At 36.0% G+C, this 26,643-nt stretch overlaps 1 protein-coding gene across 2 annotated transcripts; it reads right to left on the minus strand.

Annotated features, from left to right (window-relative positions):
- Nucleotides 1-7,316: 7,316 nt before the first annotated feature.
- LOC135687314 (cartilage oligomeric matrix protein) lies at nucleotides 7,317-25,943 on the minus strand. Of its 2 annotated transcripts, XM_065203842.2 has the most exons (20): nucleotides 25,315-25,943; nucleotides 23,715-23,798; nucleotides 19,977-20,530; nucleotides 19,519-19,618; nucleotides 18,793-18,890; nucleotides 18,096-18,266; nucleotides 17,793-17,897; nucleotides 17,564-17,671; nucleotides 16,439-16,598; nucleotides 15,814-15,932; nucleotides 15,453-15,505; nucleotides 14,758-14,843; nucleotides 14,457-14,552; nucleotides 12,965-13,143; nucleotides 12,416-12,464; nucleotides 12,097-12,293; nucleotides 11,491-11,565; nucleotides 11,110-11,207; nucleotides 10,064-10,203; nucleotides 7,317-9,027 (listed from the first exon to the last, which is right to left on the minus strand). In XM_065203842.2, the coding sequence occupies exons 2-20, from the start codon at nucleotides 23,773-23,775 to the stop codon at nucleotides 8,987-8,989; spliced, it is 2,490 nt and encodes an 829-aa protein (XP_065059914.2). In that variant the 5' UTR covers nucleotides 23,776-23,798; nucleotides 25,315-25,943; the 3' UTR covers nucleotides 7,317-8,986. The 2 variants fall into 2 exon arrangements, with proteins under 2 accessions (XP_065059914.2, XP_065059913.2); XM_065203841.2 differs by lacking the exon at nucleotides 25,315-25,943 and having other exon boundaries at nucleotides 7,318-9,027; nucleotides 23,715-24,718.
- Nucleotides 25,944-26,643: the final 700 nt, after the last annotated feature.

Below are 26,643 nucleotides of genomic sequence, written 5' to 3' on the forward strand. Positions count from 1 at the left end.
AGCAGTCATTCAGGGGGCTTTATTAATTCAGAAATTCAACTTAAGACCGGTTTACACTACAAAAGCTACCCGGGTCCGGGTTCAATCTAGCTTGAGTTCTCCCAGGGTAAACTCTGTTCAATTTAAGGGAAAGTGGGTTTCATGTACCTGGGTTCAACCTAGGTAACTTTGTGTTCACACTACAAAAAATCACACCTGGGCTCACTCTACCCAGGTTCAACCCAGTTTCGATTGTATAGTGTAAACAGGGCTATAGCATTCTTTAGAATGCTTTGAAAAATTTATTTACTTTTCGATGGCAGGTCTACGATAAAGACATAGGTTTATCATAAAGACATAAGGCTAGACATAGGGATCTATTGGGACAGCTACATCTCAGTAAACGCTCATTTTTTTTATAATAAACTGGCTATAAGAAACGAGTACTGGACAGTCAGAAATAATTGAGAAACTTCAGTACTCGAAGCACAAATATTAAGAAACTATTAAATTGTGATAAAACTGAGAACAACGAAATTTTGTAAATACCAAGAACAAGATTGCCCTGTTGGTCTAGAACTTAAGACACAAGGGATAAAGATATACGGAAGCAAATCTCTTGACGTGATGAAAAGGTCACGAACATTTGATAATTATAATTAAAAAACTCTTAAGAAACAATGAGTATTGAAATTTCCAGAACATTAAGAAACTGGAGTACTCAACATCGACCTTTGTTTCTTATAAAAAAATGAGTGTGGTCAACATCTGAAACTGCTTGATGACGTCATACATTTTAGTTGAACCAAATGAGGGTTTAGCTAGTTAAAATCAGCTTTTGCTAGCAAACATTGACAAGAACAATATTATTGGATTTTTGCAATAACGAACATCAATTATAACTTTTTTTAAATTAAAAAAGTATTATATTTATATAATCATTATTGATTATTATTTATAATGTCATTCCATAATAACATCAAAATAAACAAATACAGTGAAATATTCGCACTTACCATTGTTCTTTTAAGAATTTTGATTTATGAACGTGCGGTTCAAGAATGAAAATGTTTTCTGAGAATTTAGTGTTTAATAAAACCTGCCTCTGAATTGATATACCTTTGCAACATTTTTAAATATGCTTCATTATCATTAACAAGATGATTATAAGAAATAACCTTCCAGTGTTCTTTCCAAATTATTGCGAAACAAAACTGTAAAAATATCTACATTTATAGTAAGCTAGGTAAATTATATGCTACTTTGAAAAATGATAACTACATTCGCACAAAAGTCTTAGAAGCAGTCAGGGGCGTAACTTGGCCAATAGTTTTGGGGGGGTGAAAAGGGTTTCTGCCTTGCAAAACTGAGTGGTGCCCTGCAGACCTAGTAGCAACGGTTTGTCTATACGTTACTAGTGAAAGCTTTACCAGTGTACACTGGTCTTTACCAAGGACAAACTTCTAAGCAAAAGAAACAAACTTGCAATTTAATTGCCTATGAAATTTCTATTTTTCTACGTGAGCGTAAATTGTTTTTTTATATTCACTTCATTTAGTGTTGGTTTGCAAAATTAAGCTAATAAAGAGCTAATTGGGGGGGGGTACATGATGTAGACAGCGCAACGAAATTTAGCCCAGTGGGGCTAAAAGTCGAGTTTAGTGAGGTAGGAGGACCCACCATGGTTGGGTCCGACGTGAAGAAATTTTTTGAAATTATACCTTGTAAAAGGGCTGAAAAGCATCTTTCAGACAAAAATTTAGCAAAATACTATTGTGCTAAAAGAACTGATTGTTTATTGAAAGTATTATTGTTGATTGGGAAAAATAGGAAGGGGGATGTCATGCTAAAACTCTAGTGTTAGACGTTGGGGAAGGAAAGAAACGGCAACCTTTCGTTTCAGATTGCACGTAGTTGTGAATGACAGAGGAAGATGTTGTTTTGATTGGAAGAATTTTTTTTTCCTGAACAGAAATGTGCAGTTTCTTGTGTCAAGAAGGCCATGTTTACACATCCAAAATTAAAACATTGCAATGATACAGAAAATGATTTACTGAATTAATGCAAATAAAAGAAAAATAATAAAAATTTACGTGAAAAAGTTAGCAATTCGATGAAACAAAATCGGTATCTTAACGATTTTTTATGTTTTTTAGTTCATGCACTGTTAAAAAGTAATAGAAAAAATGATAAAAAAATCCTATCTTGACCAAAGTGAGGGACTTCAGCCCCTTATTCCTCCCCAGTGACGCCGTGCTTGTCATGAAAATAATTTACAACTTAAATTAATTTATATGGACTCAATCTTGCCCTCATAAACATATGCATCAATCATTGCATCCATTGGCTATGACTTTCGGTAAGGAATGCTTTCGCTTTGCTAATAACGGAGCTCTTCCTGACATACCTGTTCCGTTCTCTAAAATGCAATGTCAGGAAGGGAGGTTTATAACAAATATAATATCTCCATTTCAAAATTCGTGAACGGTCCTTTACGAACTTCATAGGTGGCATTTCTGCGTGGCAACAAAGCTCTTCTTGGCGCCCTGCGAAATCTTCGATTGCCCTGCGAAATCGACTATTTTTTGGATTGGGGGGGTGTCACACCCCCCCACACCCCCCCCGGTAGTTTCGCCCCTGGAAGCAGTAAGAAAAGCCTTCAGTAAACACCTTTCGAGCACACATAAGACCAATTCGGTCAAAATAAGCTTCAGTCCTGTTTTTCATTCCCGTTTTCCCAGTTTTATGATGTTTGTTCATTTTCGTAGAGATTCAGTAGCTAAAAACAGAAGCACCTGGCTTTTAATTCATAGTTTAAATTCGAATCCTGATATCAATCTAGTTTAAAATTATTTCAATTTAATCTGATTTATTAATATTTATAGAAAAATACTTGATTATTCAAATAGTATGATTGAGACTTAAAATCAAATCTAAATGCAAATTTTGTTCATTATCTTTTAATCGCTATCGTTTGTGTTTTCTCGTTTTGGTGCAGGCACTCTGTTCACTATTGTGCTCCACCAGGTTTCTACGATAGAAGATATGTCAAAAGCAAAAAGAAATGCTTCCTTTATTATCACTCAATTCTAGTGATTAAATTTTCTTGCGCCATTTCTGATAGTCATTTGCTCGCAGTTTCGAATGTCGTCCACTAGCGCAGCTAGACCAACCGATTGTTGATATCAGCAAATCATTGAGGGTAAATTAAAAAAACCATTTGATAGAAGATTCCGAATTCGCAAAATTTTCAAAGTGCCCGGGATAAGTAAATCATTTACTGTTTTGATACCAGGGGAGTCACTCAAAAAATTTATACGGGAAGGTCCAATGCCCGCCAAAAAGTATTGGAACACTGGCATCAATTTCCAAGGTAAAAATCAATCATTCCCCTCTCCCCCAGAGGTGGCGCCAGAAATCTTCCGACAGAGGGGCTGGAGCTTCCGACAGGGGGGCTAAAACGACTAAAATAAGCAGTTTCGTACGCTATTTTGTCAAATTTGCTCCGATAATAACCTAAAATTTCCTCCGATGGGGCTAGATGCTTCCGACGGAGGGGCTGTAGCCCCCTAGCCCTCCCCTGGCGCCACCACTGCTCTCCCCTACAGAACAATGTTGGTTTACTATCAAACGGGTTAGGATTTTAGGAAGCACTTTCTTTTGCGCTTCTTTTATGACATTCCTCTAAATTATCAACATTGTTTTAGGGGGAAGGGGGCGGAAGTAGTAATTTTTTTCCATGAAAGGATTGAAAGATATCAAATGCAACGTAAATTGGTGGGTGTTCCAAGTACTTTTGGCAGGCATTGTCCATCCGCAATTATCAAAACTCACCTAAAAAATCGAGTAAAAATTTTACAAGCCTAAAATTATCAGCTAAAAAGTGTTGGTAAGACCCAGAAGTATCAAAATACAAAATCTTGCTGTTGAGCACATAAGAGACACTAGTCATAGTAATTTAGCCTGTTTCCTGTAATAATCAGTATAAATACATCTGGTCTTTTAAATTTTTTTTGATATTGTTATGTGTTAGCTGGACCTATAAGTATAAATAAGGTATATTGTTAGATCATGTACCCAAAAGAATCAGATCACAAAGAAAATTCTTAACCATAATTATCAGATGGACCCCCCTGTATGTGAAAATTTCAAGTGACCCCCTGGGCTTTTGATCTTTATATTTGTCTTAGTTGCTTCTCTTAAAATTAAATGTTACGATACAATTAATTCCATCGCGGGGGCCCCTTAGTTATGATAAACAACACCCTAATCTCAGGAAAAACATGTTGGGCTTTTGGTGCATCAGCCCTTGTCTTGCCTGAACAATGACACAATTTTATGGTCGGTGTTTGATTCCAGGGAAAAAACTGCCTCAGTTTTTTACCCCGATAATCAGACTGATATACCTGTCACACAATCGAATGACTGTGTGGGAAGAAGTGAGACAGGAGAAGGCAGAAGGAAGTATGTAACGGGATAACGGCAGAACGAGAAACGAGTACAAGGGGACAGGGATGGGAGGGGGAAACGCGAACAAACAACGCGTGAGTCTTGCTGCAAAATATGACATGACCCTAGCTGCATCACTGTACTTAAACAAATATGCCAGGAAAAGACCACCTAGAAAATACTAGAAGGTGGTTAGCAAATAGCTAAGGTAACATGATATCCACAGTCTACTAAGGATATACGTGGGGGACCACCCGATTCTAGAAAAGGGGAATCTGCGCAGTTTCCCCGCGGGTATTAACTCGAAATAAACGATTAATTCCCATTTTAAAACCATCACGAATTATGTCATTCCTGAACATTTTACACGAGTAATTCATTCTCGATTGACCGAGACGACTCATATAGAAATGCCAGGAAAGACCCTCCCCAGGAGAAACCATTTATTTCCCGGATAAATTTAAATACGGAAACTAATAGGAAGCGTCTCAAGAACTGACAGTAACGTGTAGATGCCATACTATATAACACCAACTTGGTGATTTACTGCATGCAAAAGCTTTTCCGGAACAACGACAAAAATTTCCTATCGCTATTTTCAGTTTTTCAAAGTTTTACATGTAGTAAATCGTGGTAAGAGTCTTGGACCAACTCTCTTTTCCTCTTGAAACTTTTAGAAGGCTGTGTTTTTACATCATGGCATTTGAAGCTGTAGTGATAAGTTTAACTTGATGTCGAAAACTATCAAAATGATTCTTCATACAAAGCGTCGCTACTAACTTTTTATTTTTTCTCCCCCCCCCCCTCCACATTAAATTAGATGAAAAATTTACCCCTCTGCTTACTTTTATTACATCAAAATGCACGTATAGACCTCAAGACCAACCATCTGGATCTTTGTTAAAAAGTTTGAAATTGCGTAGAATGAATAATGACTGGGTTTTCCAACTTAATTCTTACTTACGATGGACAGACAGTAAAGAAAGATAAAAATCCGTACCAATTTCGCAACTAAGTAAAGAAAATTCATTATTTGGAATGGCACAGTTCATCAAAGACACCAAAGACTATCCCAGTGGATTTAAAATCAGAAATGTGAAAACAGCTGATTCTTTAAGAAGCTTTTATAAGAAAATCTTTGCTGATTAAGTTCTTTGCTGATCATGAAAATTTAATTTTTTTTTCACATTGACAGACATAATGCTTTTAGTGACACTTTTTCTCCCCCTATCTTCTTTCCTTCCCCTCTCATACTTTAGGTACGGTAGGTTAGGCTTGTGCAACGGTGGGGACAAGTGAACTTTTCCTGACGCACTACTGTAGTATATATTAATACACATTGTGTTTAGGACAATACAATAGGAACTCTGGGACTCTTGCCAATGACTCTTTTGATAACCTTATTGTAAGCCTGAGTTGGGGATCTTGTGTGCAAAGAAATATATAGATGTTTCTTTCTCTGGGTCAACTTTAATTAAACGACTAGAAGTATTTTCGAGACACTAAAATTACCTGCAAAGAATTTCTTCGAGATGCTCCTACCTTCAATTAGCGCTAGTTCACTGACACTGTACGCTGCAAAAGGGTAAAACAGTTTCAAGGATCTTAATTTAGAAAATTTAGTCATTATTTTTTATCTTCCGATTATAATCCTTGTTGTTCGTATCTTAAGAAAAAGAAGACCAGAACTGGGTGGCGCATGTTCATAAAGTAAATATTGAGAACTTAGATGATTTTAGAACAGCGCAATGGATGAATAAGAAAATCACTACTGGTTTCTAGATTTTCTAGATCACCCATCAGTTTCTAGAGAGGTAATCAAGCAGAATTTCAGCAATGTGATATCTACCTCTGTCTAACAGGACATTTTTTGTTGGTTTTCACGTTCTAACATCGTTTCTACTGTAATGTATTCGACAACATGTTTTCTTGACTCTTTTTTTACAGTAACACTGATGCTCCTTTGGTTAAAGCAGGTATAAATGAGTTCCTGTGCAAACGCATACCACGCGAAGTATTTTAAAACGGATAGGATTCAGATCAAGATAATAATGGACTCATACTGACCCATTCCCATGCGTTACTATAATGCACAAAAGGATTGCTTTTTTTCGTGCAATTGAGCTCTAGGGAAAATCATGAACAAATCCCTGCAGGGCAGTTGGTTGTCAACTTCTTCAAGCAGTGGCAGTAACTTAATTTTTGTGTTCTTTGATTTATGGCGATTGGGATCTTCCTGTCCGTTGGTTATAGTGTGCTTAAAATACTCCTTCCTGAATAGTCAAGGGCTCGCAAATGATAATACGAAGTTTAAAGCCCTTAAAAGTTGTTTGCTTTCTTTGTATTTTCAGGTCCTAAATATTATTTGCAATTAGAATCTTACAGCTAACGATATTGTCAAAAGCAATTTTCGCTTTAGAGTAGCAATTTCCTCTAGAATGGGTGGACATGCTTGTCCCTACCCTATGATCCAGCCACTTGACGATTTGGAACCCTGGGTAGCTTGTCCCTTTTAATCAACTACACTCTTTTTTTATCATAAGAACAGTTTTATAAGAACACGAGCCTCAAAACTGGTCAAAAGTTAAGAACAAATTAAGAACAAGCTGAACTTCTGCATAATGCAGTTTTGAAGAACGTTTTTTCTCAAATCGAGGATTTTTAGCTATGTGTGGTTGCTTTTTCGGTGAATATTCAAATTTGTCAGCAAATTAAGGCTGTTTCACTCACTTTGTTGACAAATGAGGTCTCAACACCTTCTTAGAGCGAAAAAGCTAGCAATAGCACTGCTTACACCCTCTTAATTTGAGAACAAATTAAGAACAATCCAGACTCAAATTTTCGAAAAAATTAAGAACAGTCAGCCTAAACTTAAATTTACTGGTTCTTATAAAAAAAAGAGTGTAGTGGATCCAAGACAAACCGGCAAGCAGAGCTTTTTCTTACGATATCTGAGTCAAGTCCAGTTAAAAAAGTTTGGCACTCTTATTCTTTCATATTCTATCTCTATGGTACAATCTTAACTTGCGCGCTTCTGTGGTCCGATCAAGTCTGGTCAAATCCGGTCAAGTCCTGTCCGGTTCAGTCCAATAAGTTAATTTTGGTCATGTAAATGTGTGTTTGAATTGATGTAATTTTCAATATCTCTGACTGTAAACAATAAAAAAATGCTTTTATCAAAACGTATCGTGCATCGAAACATGGCGCCTTTTAACTTTGCAATTTCAGTTTGATTTTAGAATTTGATTTTAGAACAAAGCACACCTCTTCAAAAAACTCTCTAAGGGAGAAGTCTTTCCATTAGCGACACGAGAACATGTCATGGTTAGACCATCCGGTAAAATGAAAAGCGTTGTTATGGATAGTGATTCTGACACTTCAATAGAAGTTCAAAGACTTCATGACGGCATAATAAGTCAGATTCTATTTTAACGATCACGACCTTAAATTTAATTTGAAAAATACGAAACTAATTTTGGTTTCAAATCTATTATCACCCTTTAAACGCAGTTCCTTGTTTGACAAACATGGATTTAAAAAATGACAGACAACTTTCAATAACAAAGAGTTTATTTATCAAATCACGTTAAGCAATTACCAATTCCTTTGAAAAGAATCTCCAACGAAGAGTTCGATTTTAATGACAACGATTTAAAAATAAAGCTTTTGAGTCTCTGGCTGCAACATAATAAGTTAACTGCGCTGCAAGAAAGCTTTATATCGTACTTTCTGGTGAAAATGTTTTGAATACAAAGTTTATAGGAAATTAAAATCAATGACCATTAAATAACTGTAGGCCTAATTACCCAACAGAGATTGTTATCATCCTTTCGAATAACTATCCGAAAGCCAAGTCTAAGTAAGTAAGAGAGTCTAGCTCTTTCGTCAAATCCTTGGATATTAAAAAATGATGGCCCGCTTGACTACAAGGTTGTTTGATGCAAACAGTCTCAACTATTTGGCTTTTGTATCATTCGATTTCCACGAGGTAAAATCAAGGTTGAGTCAACAAGTGAAAGCATCTTTGCAAACAAGCTATTCTATTCTATGCTTCTGAATTGATAAAAGGTAAAAATTTAAATGTTAATTTAAAGGTATAACAGGCTAGTCATTGAATTAATCCAGTCATATTACTTTTCGTGTTAGATCTATTGAAGGCTCATTGATCTAAATAGCTTGACAAGAACGACGCTGGTGAAATTTTCAAACAAACTATAGCAGCTAAATCAGTGTTGTGACATCGAAATCTTGCTTTGAGTAAATTAACTAAAAGATTCTCTTTATAGTCAGTGCTGTTATGAAACGAATACAGTATTTCTAAGTAGGACGCGACACTGAGTAAAAATCGTTTCTCTAAAAATAGCATTTTTACAATTTATTTCCTTTTATTAGCGATACATACGATACTTACAGAAAAACTCGTTAAATACAAATTCAGTCCTCTTTAAACTTGGAGAATACATTGCATCTCTTGAAAGTTTCTTGCAGCTGGTAATAGCATATCTACATGAAATCAAAATCCCAAGGAAGCCAATTTACCATCGTCGACTTTATGCTTTCACTTTGGAAGTTCTGGATTGTAGTCAGATGGTATATCATCTGCAATACAAAATACATTACTAGACAAACATCAACATTGAAGGTTTATTTTTCCTACCACAATAAACATTCGTGTCCTCGAATTTATAGTGCCGACACCGAAGAAAACTTAAACCTTTACAGTTCCATTTAAATGATGAGATATGAATTTAAAATTGCTCATTCTACGTCTTCTGAATGGCATTCTAACATTTGAACGAAATTTATTCTAACGTATTTCCAGAAAAAAATCAATCTTGAAGATTCCTAATATAAAGTATTTTCAAAATGACATTATTGTGTAAATGCTAAATAGAAGTTTGATTAATTTATTGAGATAAAGCTTTTTAAGCTTCTTTGATACGATATTTCGCAGCACTTTCTTCATCAAACAATGTGTAACTCATGAAATCATTGAATAGCATCTTGAATTGATTTTTAGGCGAGTGACGTAACAGTAAGGCATTTGAAAAATTTATAATGCTCTTTAGGGCGTAGCAGATGCTAAACGTTTAGGGAGCTTAGTATTAATCTTGCCACTAGCCCCGATGTTTCCTACGCCCATGTGCATACGTAATAAAAGCTGATAAATCTAGAACACTAATTGTTTCGGGTTTCTATATCCTGTTATCTAAATCTCTCAAAGTACTTACTTATCTTGAACAAACTTCCTAGTCTCATAGAACCACAATTAAGTATTTATGCGAGAAATCATGCGGCGATCGCAGAGTTTCTGGTATATCAGTCTTCATTTTACAGCTACTAGCATCGTTAAAAAGAGATCTAAACTTCATTTTATGTTTCCAATTTGTTTGTCCCTTGCTTCCATGGAAATTTCAGCTTAAAAGATCAAAATACCGGCAAGCGAGAATTAAAAGCACCTCAGAACTTGATCATGCTTTAATTTTCTCAAAATTTACCCCTACATCTAGAACTTATACATTTTTCTGGACAAGTACATCATCATCATGAATTTGGGTGACAATATGGCATTAAATTTTCCTTTTTAACAAAGAATTCTGAAGAAACGATAATATTGATAATAGAGTGCACCTACCAATGCATTTATATGAAAGCTTCGAAAAGACAACGTGTTTTTGAGAGAAGATAAACACGCCCAATCTTCCGCCTCTAAACTGCTGATCAAGCAAGTAGCCTGAGTCGCTGACCAATCTTGAGCCTTCTGATATCTTCACTCTATAGTGTCAAACAGAATTGGAATATATGTTTGAAAACAAATTTATCTTGAAAGAGTGCGTTGAAAGCAGGCCACTTCAGGCACAGCGGAACGTTGAGAAAATTGGGGGTTTTAAAAAATGGGCAGGTCAAAACGGTATTGCAAAAAGGCTTTACTGGTAGTTTATTACTAAATATTAAGTAGGGGGGCTTAAGCCTACCAGCCCTCCCCTGCTCCGCGGTGCCTGGGCCACATAGGGAAATTTAGACAGCAGATACGGTAATTACAGTTTGATTGGGCGTATCTTTCTGTAGAAAGGCCTCTAGTCTGTAGTAAGAATCGTCCAGAAAGTGACTTAAAGTTCGTTATTTAAAATTGCATAATGCTAGTATTTCTGCTGCAAAGTCTCAAAGAATCCGACTAGGGAAGGGGGACAGTCGAGGGACAGCTGTCCGCTCTACGCATAAATTCGCTTTACACATGCACGCAAAAGGCTATAAAACAACAAATAAACAACTGGTAATATATCAGAAAACACAAATCAGATCACCTAACAAGCTGTTAGAAAATGAGTAATTTTCCGGATCTTCAAGGCTTTTCTTCAGGGCTTCAAGGCAAATCGATTTTCTTAAATGTGGCTCAAATGGCAAAAAATAGTATATTATTTTATGAAACCCCGTAAGTCCTCCAGCGCGGCATGCCAATATTTACAAAATAAGATTTTGGTCCATTTTAATAAACTTGCGGCACCCCTTATATGGTATTTACGTCACATCTACATATCATCAATCAGATCGAGGTAGCCTGCGCAATGATCTTCTCCTGAAGTATATCAATTTGAGCATGGGTGTAAACAGAAGTGCAAAACAATATGCTTTCTAATAGCATTTTATATGATGAATTTGATATCAGGTTATATCACAGACCTTATTAGTCCAATTGATGGCCTGTGAATAAGTGACCATCTATAAGCAGTCTTTGGTTTCCATCCTTCCTTCCTTGGATCTTCCCATAGTGTCGTTACCTAATGAGAACAAGAATAATAAGAACTTTTCAGTCCAGAAATGACGGGCTGGATGTAGTGAAATATCTCTTAAAAAGCTTGCTTTTGCTGCATCACAGAAAAAATAACTTCAAGTTATTCAATAAAAAGGTTTTATATGGAACTTAGTGGATTATAATTGAATTAGTGGATTATAGCTTTCATGAATTAACACAGCGGGAGGCTTTAAAGGTTTGGCCTTAAGCAGAGATATGAAGAAATACTAATGGGAATTTCAAGTTTTAAAATATACAGCAAATCAAACCTGGCCACGGGTACTTTTGGAACTCCACAGAGCATTTCTCATATATTTTCCAGGTCCCGTTGAAGATTTGACAGCCTGTAAATAAAAACAAAGCTTTAATAGATCTAATTATCGTGAAAGTAAACTTTGCAAACTCATTGCGAATACGAACAGGTTAGCTATATATGGGGAAAATTTCATTTTCGCCTTGAAAAGAATTATTCTCTACAATTGTTTCAAATTTTTATCTTGCATTCAAAGAAGACGGTTGATGATAGAGTTGAGCGTGAAACTCAGTTGAAAGAAAGAACTGTCCTGTTGACCAATGCGTTTATTCTACATTTGGTAATTTATGAGCAACTGTTGGGACGGAGTCACTGGCAAGATATTTGACTGAATTTCAAAACTCAATGCGCAAAACCCTTTAAATTAAAATTGCTTGTCCTCAGATTAAGAAAAGTTTCATAATACCAGACGAAAATTTTTTTTAACTGAATCTTGAAGTTCATTCCATTCTTTATTATTGCATCCATCATACACAAAAAATATTTAATTATTTTCATAAGCATGGTTGGTAGCTACGATAAAACTCAGTAGCTAATGAAACAAAAAAGACAATTATCTTGCCTTGATTGTAATTCCTGCGTCTCCAACTGCAGTAAAAGGATCAGGCACCCAGTATGTCTGTCTAGTTTTCTTCCAAATAACAGCATAAAACGAGCTACTATCTTGCAAACTGAACACAAAGCCAACGTAGTCATCGTCCTTGTCATCATGAACAAAGAATGTACCCTCGAAATCTACCCCTTCAAACTTTGTATAGCCTCAAAAGAAAAATATAAACCAGTTTTTAGATGGGTACCTTACAAATTACGTCACAATATACGAAAATGTGAAATATGCTAAGCGAGGTTGAAAATACAAAAAATCTGGATAGAGAGCATACCAACGGCGATTCCAGGGTCACTGTTTCTTGACTGTCTTATTTCAGCACCCTGAGCATAACAACAAATGACATTTTACAAAACTGACTATGCTTATACTTTACAGAAGCACTGCTAATAACTACAAATAAAAAGTAATATAATAACTACATATATATAAGTAATATAATAATGTAAATATAATAACTACAAATAAAAAGTGCCTAATTGGTTGGAAGAGTCTTTACTTTATTTCACAAAATAGTTTAAGATCCTTAGCAATTGTTTGGTCAATAAGCAAGGTAATTGTAAAAAAATCATTATCAATAGAAAACTTTCTATGGGTTGCACCGTATATCAACAAATTTACCACTCTGAAGTAACTTTTTAAGGAGGATTCATATTTTGTTAAATATGCTTTGCCTGGATAACCATAAAATAGATAATAAAGCTTCTCTGTAATTGAATGCATCAAAAGGGAGTTTTGAAAACCAGACAGGTTTTGCTTCGGTAATAACTCAGATCAGTTATGGTTTTTACATTCTTTTCAAGTTTAATCACATTTGGCTTACGTTGTCAAGAATCATCCAGTGAGGATCAACTTGCGATGTTCCTTCAGGATCAAGTCGGATTGTTTGATACTTGGTGAAGTTCGTTGAATAGATGTTGTTGTTTTCCGGGCAGGCATCTCTAAGGTCAGTCACATTGTCCTTATCGTAGTCATTTTTGCAAATATCACCTTGTCCAGTGCCTTGATGTGTGGGCAAAGAATTTAGTACACATTACCGCATAAAAATGTACATTTACTAAATGTTTTGAAAAAGCGAAAAATATAATTAATATAAAAACAGATCCGTATCAGTGGAGACGTGTAAAATCAAATAAAAAATCTACTAAAAATTGGGGTGTAGAAGGGGTTGTGACTAGATGACTAACAGACTGTCTTGCCAACTGACTAATGACTATTTTTATGTAAAACCTTAGATTAGACTAAAGACTAATCATATTTTTTATCATGACCAATGCAAATTATCTCAAGTATCACAAATATTCGTATATATTCCGACTTCCTGACTGCGTGCACTTTAGCTGAGAGAGAATCGTTTATGCTAGAAAAATATGTACTGTCTTCAGGTGATAAAAAGAGCCAAGATGAACTTTTGCTTTTCCCAAAAACAACTAAGAGCCACGACAAAAATCAACCACCCATTTGCTTCCTAATCATAATCGTTGAAACTAGACCAAATTATCTATGTGTTGGCTTTTGTATCTGGACAGTGGCATCGTTGACCTTCAAGACTAGGGGGTTGAGGGTCATCAATAGAAAAATTTACCGATGAAGATGGAGAAGAATCTAGGTGCTATTTCACCTACCGATGGTTGATTCCACAGACAAACTAAGGATTTTGTAGACAAACTGAAGATTTACCGACGAATTCATGAAGTATTGGAAGGTTTTATACACCCCCTACACCCTCCCGATAGTTACGCCCCTGTATATGGAGACTGTTACATATTACGTAGTCAGAGATAGGGGGAGGGGATGAACACAAACGTTTGATATATTAGGGGTAAGATTTTTAAAAATTTCCAATTTTCGTTACGTAATACGCATTCCCTATGATTTCGCTTATGAATGATAGTACTTTTTCTTTTATCCCTTTAAATTCCCTTTTAAGAGTGAAATCTGCTCTACCTATGATAGAGGATAACAATTTATAGACGTCCTGTGACAGGCTATTTTATGTTGCAATTCAATTATGAACTCATAAGAATTTCACTTTTATATATATGAAACTAAGAAACAATATTAAAACCAGGAGTTTAATACTAAAAAGAAACTTTGATTTATTGGAACCAAAAATCTTGACTATATGACAAAATCTTGACTAGTGACGGTGCCCTTTTTGGCCTATAATAATGACTAGCAGTATCCCCCTTCTACACCCTCAAAATTCCAATGGCTACATGACAATCTTTGACAGAAGAAATAATTTTAGCATTCAATTTAGGTGGTACAATTGCGGAGTGAAACACAATAAGACAATGCTTATAATTACTTACCTGCAAGATCCGATTGGTCAGGGTTTGGTATAAGCCTGCAGTTATCACGTGTGTCGTCAATACCATCATTGTCATCATCGTCATCACATTTGTTACCTTCATAAAAAGGAATTCAAAGTTTGAACTATTTATTACTTGAATGCTATGGAATAGGCAGATTTAATTGATGGCTTAATGAAAATTCTATACTCTACGCCACGAACACTTAATATATGACATTTATAGAGAGATTGAAAAAATCATTAAGAGTTCAGATTAAGGATGGTGTAAGGATTCTATATCGAACAAACTCTACACTCACCTTTACCATCACCATCTGTATCCAGTTGCTGACTGTTCGGCACGTATGGGCAGTTATCAAGATCATCTTGAACACCATCTCGATCGCTAAACAGTAAAAATAGCAACAATTATTATTGAAATTCTGTTCATAAAACCGACGGGATCGAATAAAGAAGTAAAAATGGGTCTCGCAATCACAAAACATCGGGTGGGGGAGCTAGAGGCACTCTCCATGGCAAAAATGTGACGTTGTTGTAGGGTAATTGCAAAAGATTTAGGTAACAAAGAAAGGAATTTAGGATAAATATTCTGCGATTGCTTGAAGGTGTAAGTTATTGGAAGGTAACTGTTAGCAATTGTAATTTGTACTGGTGAAGAGTATCAACTGGATTTGAATTCTTTTCTTTTGAAAAATCTGGTGTCTTGAAAGATTAATTTTACTACAAAATTGGGAAAATGCTGCATATAACAAAACCTTTGATTTCTTTTCAAGAAAATCCTATTTTGACCAACGATGCATTGATAAAGTAATGCAACATATATATAAGATTTAGGGACGATAACACAGAAAAAAATTGCGCAAAGATTCAAGGTGAGCTTGTAAAAGCAGTTTCCAAAAGAAATTATATTTAACATTTGTTCACATATCGCATTTTTGCTGCAATGACGAAAAACGTTTCGAAAGTATTGCATGGTATGGCTGCAAATACTTACATATCATTTCCAGTATCACATTCGTCGCCTATTCCATCACCATCCGAATCATCCTAAGAAAAATATTTGAACGTACGGCTAAATCGATTAATGTAGCTTGTATGCTGTCGATCTTAATACCTCAATGAACCAAGGTAGCCTTCAAAAAATGACGCCAAAAGCGTCAAAACTACGTTAAATTTGATAAATTTCCCTAAAGTTATTACGTGCATGATTTTGGCGTAATATATCAAGCTGTGAATTTACAACAAAAGTGCAATTGGTGATACAAATAAGAATGTAATTAGGAACGATGATGGGAAAATAATTCTGAATTTGTGACAAAAACTTATGTAAACAAAACAGCTGCAACCAACAATACCTGAGTAGGGTTGTATTTTCGAGGACAATTGTCACATTTGTCTCCAACGCTGTCCCCATCTCTATCATATTGAAGAGGGTTATAAGTCGTCATACAATTATCTAAACGATCACGTATTCCTAAAAGAGAAAGAAGTTTAGAGCTGTTTGAGAAGATGTTTAAAAACAAACGATTCGATGCTGCATTCAATTTTCAAATATTACAAAATATGCTCTTTTAAGAAAGATACAGTATACTAAAGAGAAAGATACTGATTTGCTGTGTTTTTGGAGGCCAAAATTGTAAAAAGGAATTGGTCTGTATAATTGGATTGTAGATTGTGTATTTATGTCACGAACTATCCGCAAGAAAACAATCTGAGCCATCTGAGGTGCCATTTGGGACTTTGTCTAGCTATAGGCCACTATCCAAATCTAATCGGTACGCAAGCTTTATTACTGTATATGTCTCTTTTCCACTAGACATAAGAATTTTGAAAACCTACTTTTCTCAAATATAATATCTTTATGTTTCTAAATCATGCGAATTACTAATAGTACCTTGAAAGTACCAATTTCCAATTCTAAACCTCTCCTATTTTAAAAATGAAGGAAGAAAGAGGTTTCATTAATCTCGGTTCCATTACCGTCAGCATCACTGTCCTTTGAGCATGCATCTCCAATGCCATCACTATTACTGTCAATCTGATCCGCATTTGAGGTATAAGGACAGTTGTCACATTTATCACCATGTCCATCTTTATCACTATCTTTTTGCATCGGGTTCGCTCTAAGTCTGCAGTTGTCCTAAAAATGCATTCCAATCAAACTAAAGGACTTGCATAAGTGATTAACATTAAAAAATAAACTAATAATATTGGTTTGCAAAACCGTTGAAGGTTTAACAATTGCAGCATAATAAATTGGCTTTTTCTGTTTTTTTTTTCAGAAATAATTATTATAATTCATTGAGCAGCTTGAAGATTCTCTTTTATTCAAGCTTCTACAAATAACATTATTATTTTCAACAGAATGAAAAGCATTTTTAACTGGAAATTGTTTTAGAGAAAAATTCGACTTAATGCTACTCACTACATCGTCGTTTCCCACTGATTCTATACATTGATGCGCCAAATTTGCAGAACCTTTTTAATTGACCACAGCAGTTTATTAAGTTTAATCCATTACGTCTTACATCTGTTAGGGAAGTCTCTGTTTTTTTATATTCATCATCATCATCAGGTACCACCTTCTATCAGAAGGTTTGCTACCATGACCCTCCAACTATCCCAAAATCTGAATTTTGGTTTGTTGTCATGGTAATAGATAAAACTAAGGGGCTAATAGTAGAGATAAGCCCCCAGAACCACCTCTACAGTGTTTTTAAAGGAACACTATCCCTTTTTCCAGGAGTTCTTCCGCCCGAAGCAATTGACCCCTGGAGTCGTAGCTCATTCGCATCTTTTTTACATTATGATTGATTGAAAGGATTTTTCTGCGTTTTTTATGCTACGATTGATTGATAGTTGCTAACTGGTTTATGATTTTATTTTACTTATATTCTTCTCTATTTTGTGGATTATTTTTTCTGTTAGTGTCTTTTTGTTTCAACTCTGTTCTTTTTCTATTTTTCTCTTTTTCTCTTTCTGGAACCAAAAATATTTATCTGGGAACATTGGTCCCATGAGACAACACCTTGTTCACCCCTGATGTAGACACTTTCTAAGAAAAACACATGGCAAGGCAACATCATTCATCTTCGTGATACATACCTGGCGATCAGAAACACCATCGTTGTCATCATCATAATCACACGAGTCTCCAATGCCATCGCCATCATAGTCCTCCTGTCCACTGTTTGGAAACATCGGGCAATTGTCCTGTATGCAAAGCACAAGTCTACTTATTCACGGTGTTTTATTTGATAAATTGTACATTATAAATTCTCATTGTAGGCAGTATACTTGACACTAAGATAAATACATGTCAAAAAGCAATTACCTTTTTGCAGTTTCTTTCAGAGCAGGGTTGCTTTTCATCCGGATACCCATCGAGATCCTCGTCTATCCCACAATATATTCCGTTGCCAGCATAACCCGTATTGCACTAGAAAAAGGAAAATTTGCATGACCCAAGAACTATTTTAGGCCATATACTGAAAGGTTGTGTTCTGCTTGAAAGGATGCAAAATTCTAATCATTATGTGTATTGAAAGGTTCATTATTTTATGCTATACCAAAAAACGTATTTGAAAAAGAACTACAACTAAGCAGAATAAAGATATACATGAAGAGAAAGTTGTACCTGGCATCTGAATTCCCTGCCAGGCAAATCAGTACAGAAGCCGTTTTCATGGCACGGATTTGGATTTTCTGCGCATATTTTAGTTTCATTTGTGTCCACAGTAGCTGGCCCTTCTAGTCTGCATTTTCCACATTTAGTTAGCCATTTGCGCAAGTAGCTTGACTCTCGTACCTAGCATAAAGATCATAAGGTAAGGTACATAAATGTGTTACATTTGCAAATTGTGATGTGATACTGCGCCTTTGTAGATGAACAGACTCGACCACAGTACAAAACTTATAACTATACAACTAAAAAATGAAATATCAGTCATTTTGGGTATCATAACCTTTACACTAAAATAATAAGTTTAGCTAAAAAGGAAAAACTTTACAAAAAGACTGTACGAGAAGAAAAACCATCGTGCCCTGCGTCAAATGATAAGTGGTATGAACAGAAATTGAAGTGCTGCTGGATAAATATTTTACCCATCACGCCTTAAAGTAGCTTCTCTATTCTAGTTACATGGTCTTCCTCTACAAATTGTGTTCTATTTGAAACAGAATCAATTTCAAAGAGCACTGTAGTCCTAGCCGGATAACAAAATTTCTTGCCAACAGAAATTTATACAACAAATGCTATATTAGTTCAAAATTTAAGCAGAAACATTTAAAAAAGAGTAGACAAGCCAATAAATGCAAAAACTTGTAAAATATACCTGGTCGGCCATTTTATTTTGAAGATTCTTTATCATTTTAGTGATGTCCTTCATCTCGTTCAAAACTCCAAGACTTGGGTCTGCATGTGCTCGAATATCTGGAAAAGATTATTGTGCATTTTTGTTGAGAAGGGATGCGAAGGACTTTAGCCTCTCTACAGCCCATGCTTAGAGTTGGGCGAAATTATGTAAATATAACCGATGCAAATAGACCTGTAAAGAACCCTTAACAGACGGTAATAATAAATAATATTATGATACCGCACTACTAAAAGGATTGAAGATAATGGGAATGGGAACCAGAGATGGTACCCTGGATATTGTTTGAGGGAAATAAATATACATGGAAAACTGATTGCCCTGAAATCATGAAAGGAAGACAAGAAGGTATGATAGCAGTTGTTTCATCTTCAACTAACCCCACAAATCGGTTCTTGGGCCACTGTTACTTTCCTATGAACCAATCAGATTCATACACGAATATATTCCCAAAACAATTCAATAAAATGAGGAGAAAGCTAACAATATATCATTTAGATGTAGTATAAAGGCAGCGGAGAGTTGGAATGACCTTTTCAAAACAAAGATGTGACAAATTCTTTTCCTCGTGTGTAACCAAAAATGCAATCTACCAATAATGCATAGAAACAAGCAAAATATATCAACCAAAATACTACTCAGATGATAAATGTCAAGACGAAGGTATATTGTACTAAAATTTCTTACTGTTGGTAGTTTGCGTCACTTCCAAATTAAGACAACGCCTTGCACTAGTGTACCAATCAACGTTCCTGTTGAAAACCAATTTGACATCCTGCATAGCCCCCTGAAGACACAAAAATTGGTGGTAAGATATTTGATTACTAAATATCGAAAATTGCTTACTAATAATCCTTGAAAAGAATTCGATTGCCTATTTGGTAAAGGAATTGGGTCAAGAATAATTGAAAGTGTGAAGAGGTTCGAGGGACAAGATTTATTTGTTGACAAAAGTAAAGATGACCTTGATAGTTTCCCAGAGTTAATTGCAAGTAAGGTTTTGATGGGACATTGACAAAAATGCGACCTATCGCTTTAGCCAAAGATTTTTGTCGTAAGAAGAAACAATTTGCAGTGAAGTTTTCTTCACGTTTACTGGAAGGAACAAACATTATAAAAACCAATAAGTCAGAATAGAATCCTACCACAAATTTCATGATATCTTTTCCGTGGTTCTTTATCTGTCCAAGCCGCAATTCAACTCGAGCCTTATCTTCATTTAAAGCCTCTCTGATAGATATGGGAAAATTCTTGCGTTCAACAAATTTACAGTCAACATACAAATCTACCACCGGTTTAGTTTCATTCAAAACCCTCATGTGTAATACCACACGATGCCATTGCTGTTGTTTGAAGGGTACCTTTTTAAACGTCAATGTCTTTTTCCCACTCCTTTGCAGGTGGGAGCGAATACCAACTTTCTGTGCAGGAGAATCCATAAATAAAACAAATTTTGGTCTACCTTTTGGTGTTTCTATGGCAAATACAGTTCCTGGGCCATTTTTATCGAGGCGCACATTAGCAACGATGATAAATTCTGACCAGGTAAGCATGTTTTCTAGGATCTCATAACCAATATACTGCGTTGATTTGATTTCCTTACTGTACATGTAAAACTGGTAGGCTCTATATCGCCCATTCAGTGGATCAATGCCAACAATGTTTTCGTCAACTTCAAATGCAGATAGCAGATCGATTTCTGAAATATGATAAATAGAATCGTAAAATAAAAAATTGCTATGATGATGATAATGAGGGAGATGATGGTGTCATTGAAGATGATGATGATGATGATTGAAGTTTATTATGATGATGATGATGACGGCGGTCTTGTAAATTGCGTACGAGATTTCCACGAAACAAAAGGATTTTCAGGGAATTTCGGGGATTTTCAGATAAATAATAGGATCTCCATCAAAGGTGTACGAGATTTTCATGGAGTGATTTGCCCCTCGAGTAGCACTGCATTTATTTTATGCCCCTGTTATTCATGACTTTATTATCGATTTCTGTGCATCTCCATGCTAATTGGTTGAAATATGCATTAATGCCATTAGAAAACTCTAAGCAAGATTGATAAGTGGCGTCACCTATCTAAGTAAAAGCTAAATATACAAAGTCAAGGATAATGAGATTGCAGACACTCTACCTATTTGGCACATCAAATCTTTGGTGTAACCTTAATCCGTAACAAAATGAAAAATACTCAAAATCTGACAGTTTTGTAGTTTGATTACATTCGCTTAAATGAATGTGCGTGACCACTTTCAAGCTTAAAGTAAAGTAGATCTGTTTGAAATCTGTTGATGATATATGATGTAAAATAGCAGAGGAGTTGCTCAAACAATTTCTTTTTCATGCACATTTTTGACGCGATTACGTGTCATGAGCCTAAATAATCAGAACACTATTAAGTTGCGGTTGTTGTTTGTAATGGCATTATCCTAAGGATTCATGGATGTTTTCTCCTATACTCTCAGACAGTATCACAGAATAGATATTCTGTGTCGGTTTATATATTAGCTTCTTAATTGCAAAGAGTTGTTGGGGATGAATTTCTGGTTCAAACTGCAGCAGTCCAAGGCCCTTTTTAAAATCGTCTAAAAAAGACCGACATTGGCTCGCTTTTATTCGAGCCAAGCATTGAATGGGATATTAATTTAGAAAAAAAGTGTTTCGCTTAAGCCAATGAAACATTTCTTGTCTCTATACGATTTCGTGTAGGACTTGAATGAAAGAAGTTGAAGGGTCAATTTTGCAAATAACCAGACCAACGTTGAACGTTATAAAGGCCCTTTTCACTATATTTGACAAGTGCAGAGCTCAGCTGAGCTTTTATCTTAGACTACAACAACAACAGGGTCAGCAAAAAACACTCAGTGTGTGCCACTGACGATTAAACAGTTAATAACGTTTTCAAAACAAAGACGTTATGAATAGAAAAGAAAGGCAGTTTCGCTGAAAGGAGAGCAGAGCGCCAGTTTAGTTTGATAGTCGGTATTTTGTCTAAATGTCCATCCAGCTGCGTCTAACGTGCATCGAACCATAAAACCTTAAACAAAAACCAGTAAATACAGATAACAAAAGATTTGAGAACATAACAGTGCTTTTTGATGGTAAAAAAGCAAGAGCATTTCTTGTCGAGGAGACAAGCAGAAAAAGAAATGGGTGAGTAAGGCAACCCACCGTTCTGTATTCAAAGAGCATGCACATGAACACGGAAACAGGGGGGCTATTCCAAAATGTACTTAAAACCATAAAAAATCGCCCTGCTCTCAGTTTTTAGCCTGTCAAGACCCTACCCAAATCGTTTCAGCCCGCCTCAAACCATCATAATGCTCCGCAGTCTTTGAGGCATATGGAACGAACAGTTTTATTTTGTTTTGACAACCTGCAGGGAAGATGGCTTTTTAATTTCGACGGGAAAGGCATTCCATGCTTGTACACCTCTAAATGAAAAGCATTTTTGCCCATTTTGATGTTTTCTTTGGTAGTTTCTTGGATCTTGGTACATTAAATCCTGATTTGGTTTCAGTCAAGGAGTACTTAACAGTGGCCTATCAACAGCATCAAACCGGCTATTTGTAATTATCCTTCTCGGTCGATTTTGAAGTTTTTGCAAATGATTGGTTGGACTACAGTTTTCCCAAGCCGAACAACTGTATCTAAAATGGGGCTCAACAATACCAGAAGAAGTGTTCTCAGAGCTTCCAGAGTAAACCAATTTTTGGCATTTTTTTGAAATGTAAAGAAATAAGTCCAACAAAATATAGTTGCTATTGTTTAAGCTAAGGGGCTGGTAGCAGAAAATTTCCGAGGAGTACCCTCAAATCCCCCACCTCGAGATTTTAATGACAAAGTTATCACGTTGTAAATGTAAGCAGTAAGGTCAATATAACATATGACACCTACCGATATACATAAATATATACAAAGAACTATAATTAATAGGTAATTGCAGCTATTGATGAAATGCCAGCATGCAGAAAATGGACAGATTTACTTTTATTTTTGAAAAAAGAAGACTTGACCACATGGCGGAAACAACAACGGAAAGGGACAAGGCACACAGATAATGCCCTTACTGCAATTTCTATACAAAAGGAATTTTACAAGAATTTCTAAAACTTTTGGCTTCCTAAGAATGTGTCTTTGAAGATATTAATTAATTAAGTTCGGTTGTTATTAATTAAGTTCGTGCATATTTTTGAAGCAAACTTGTAGGCTCCTCCCTCCAAATGTAAACAACAATCGAATTGAAATTAGCAAAAATTGGCAAAGCTCTCAAACTTCCAAACAAAATACCCAGCTCTCTTTCATTCTTTGTTTCCATCGACGGCAGACAACACACTTGTACGATATTGTGAACGCAGCAGACATAGCAATATACTTTACCAAGGTTTAACACTATTCTACTCGTCCCCCGTCATCAGCAACGCTAGGTATCTTTCAGGGCCGCACCCTGAACATTAAAGTGAATGAACTTGATAAAGAAGAAAAGGTTTTTTTTATCAATTATTGGCAATTTGTTATCATGAGTGCCTTACTCGAATGAACAGGGGCCATGGCTCACCTTTGGTGTGGCCCAGTTCCATTTTTGAATGCTTATCCCCTGGGCATTGAATAATTCAGAAACAGATTTCAAAATCGAAACAGAACGCGAAAGCGTTCCAGCGTGCAAACCAGAACCGTTAATGTTTTGGGGTCCATGACACTGTTATCGGCCTCTGTGGACAAACTTCTATTGCGCATAACCGCACGCTCAAGAAGCTATATTTAGGCTCAATGATACCAACAGACATGCCGAAAATGAAACAAATGGTGTAAGCAAAAAAAGGTGTGATGCAAAAATAGTCTTTGATTGCAGAATTCCAAGCACTTACCATATCCTTTGGTCAGAGCCAGCATCGACATGAATATGATTGTAATGAATGGAGCAGCCATGCCGGGTAGAGGGAAAAACCAACCTGAAATGCAACAGCCTACTTTATTGCAGAAGCTTTATGGAATGAGTACCTATTTCTCTGCTAGGAGGCCTTCCGACTTATTGAATCTCACTGCTGGGGACTACACAAGACCTCAACAGCCTTCTGCCTGCTTCCCAAGCGAGTTCTAGTTGAAACTAGTTGCTTGTCAAAGGCAGTATTGATCCAGTTGTACCCCCAACCTCAACCTTTTTGTATCTGAAGAAAGAAAGGTTTCATACAATGTAACCCATAATCTCCGATAATATTGGAACAAAGGGTGGTCAAAAAGGAATTTTAATATTCATACGAACGCTGAATTGCCGATATAAATCAGTCTCGGAATATGTAAAGACTAATGCACTTCACGGTAAACAGCCAATAATTTAACGACATATAACCTTATCTGTATTTCCTTTCATCAAAATGTTAAGCCTCCTTGTATTGACTCAGTAACCATAAAAGAGATAAGACTGCATTGCTAATCGCTGTTGTATCGCAAGCAAGTGGCAAATTTTTTGCGAAAAGAGACAAAATGGCACAACGGGTGGTACAAAACTTGTCTCAACAAAACTATTTTATTTCATTTTGCTTTGGGTATCTGGGGCAAAGGGTAGGGGTATAGGAATTCAATGGTTAAAAAGTTTTAAATGTTTCTTGCATAGAAAATTTGACGATGTGAACCATCAGGTAGTCCTTAATATCCCCCAATCCAAGTTATAATTCCAAAATGACTCAATAAAGTAATTCAAGTCCTAATATTCATTTGTTTTAGATGACTGGTATCTTGGATCAAAATGAGAAAAAAAGACCTTGTATGTAATAACCATTTTGGAAAAGCGTTAGCTGTCACAACTAAATGGCGATGGGGGATTATATTAACCGTAAACCAGCACCACTAACCTCTTTGAATTTCTTGAAACTGATTCATATACCACATTGAGCTGCAAAGCCTTACCTTTGGCCGCAAACGACAGTGGCTACACGACACGAAGGGCCAAATTATCCGATTTTTATAATCAATTGGTCTTTATAACTTATATGCTTCTAACTAAAACGCAAACAAATTGATGCCAGAGGAAACGAACATTAACCATGATGCTAGAGTGAGAAATGTCCAAGATTCGATGTAAAATTTCATCTCTTTGAGCAAAAATTTTTACCTCATAAAACACAGATCGTAATTCAGAGAGCTTTTCAAAAAGAGAAATTATAAATTAAACCACTACCACAAATAAACTAAAGCAGCATTTGTTTCTGGCCTTTGTATCATTTCCGTATAGAGACTACATGCATATGAAAGCTTCTCATTAGAAGTCCTATCCTGGGTTTTAGACTTGAATAAATTACCGAAACTACTTTTTGTGTTTCTTGTTGTTTGCAGGGAAAAGCAAGGACCACATGGAACAAGTGGCATTTAAATAAAGTAAGCTTAGTTAAAAGTCCAAAGAAAACATAGAAAAATCTAGATGATCATAAAATTTTAGAATAAACCCGAAGGAATCAATTGAATACTTACTTGAGAAAAAACTGGTAAGGGAAATCTTCACCAGGACCAAAAAGACTTTCCCACGACTTTACATCACTTGATTCACGCAATGGTATGTGGTAAAGTAATTTGATTTAGGAAACAAAAACTTTAGTGTTTAAAATGAAATGCACAGCTGCAACTAAATCAATCAAAGTCACCAAAGAGGTCAAAAGCTATGCCAACAATGTTGAGCTTACACCTGTGTCAGATTCAGCTTCAAACCAGCGGCTTTCCTAAATTTAAACAGAGAGGCAAAAGAAAAAACCTCCCTATTACTCAAATTGGAACACGTTCACAAGGATGCCACACCCAAAATGAGAAATCCAAAAGATGCAGGGCTATCTGCCAATGTTTTCAACATATTTTCGGTAAACAGCACATTAAAAGTGAGAAAAACCGATAGAACATGGGAACCTACGGTCCGCGGGCCAAATCCGGAGAGGGTTCTGGGGCACAGCCCCCAGAAAATGTTTTTGGACCACGCCCTTCAAACACTCGCAAATGCAGGGAAACACTCTTTTTGCAAAATTTTCCCCCATTATTTGATTCATGCTAGCTACGGTAAATAGCAAAGCATTCTACAACTGTTATTGACATAAGCATACAGTTTACTAAACCCCCCTCCCCCCCATTGAGTTTTACATCGTTTTTGGACAAATCTCGAGGACCATATTTAAGAAAAGTGGGGGGGGGTCCGGACCCCCTATTCCCCCCCTTGGGTACGCCACTGCAGCCCTTCCCTGGCCCGAAACGTTGTAAAATTGGCCCCCAAGGTAATAAAGGTTGCCCGTCCCTGGCATAAGGTAATATGAACGAGTTTCTAAACTTATCGTGCCAAGTATTTTAGCTTCTAACTGCGCTTGGTACACCCAATCTTTGCGTTACAAAAATCAAATGATAAAATCTACCCGTTCTTGAAGTATCACATTATACGGTACATCTCAAAATGAATTGCTTTTGTATAACAAGTTTTGAATTCTTAACTCGTTACAATAGATCCCATTTTGAGTATTATCCATAATCGAAATAGAGTTATTAACAAAGAAGTACGTCTCAGACTTGCTCTACAAGTATCCAGACTGGGCGCAGTATCTCAATGTATACTCTTTGTTTAAGTGCTTCTTCGTTTGTAGGTGAAAGTAACCATTTTTTCTGTTCACCGTAATAAAGCGATAAATTGACATATCCATCACCCTTGAATGACCCTTATCGCATCTTTTGCTTATACACTCTGCGCAGTCTGTATAAACATGTTCTACGAGACTGGACAGAAAGTACGAATAAGTGCCCCCTCTAATAAGCGCCCTCCTTATGCGG

Source organism: Rhopilema esculentum, chromosome 20 (genome assembly GCF_057945365.1).
Source record: "Rhopilema esculentum isolate cy_ngs chromosome 20, ASM5794536v1, whole genome shotgun sequence".
NCBI classification, from domain to species: domain Eukaryota; kingdom Metazoa; phylum Cnidaria; class Scyphozoa; order Rhizostomeae; family Rhizostomatidae; genus Rhopilema; species Rhopilema esculentum.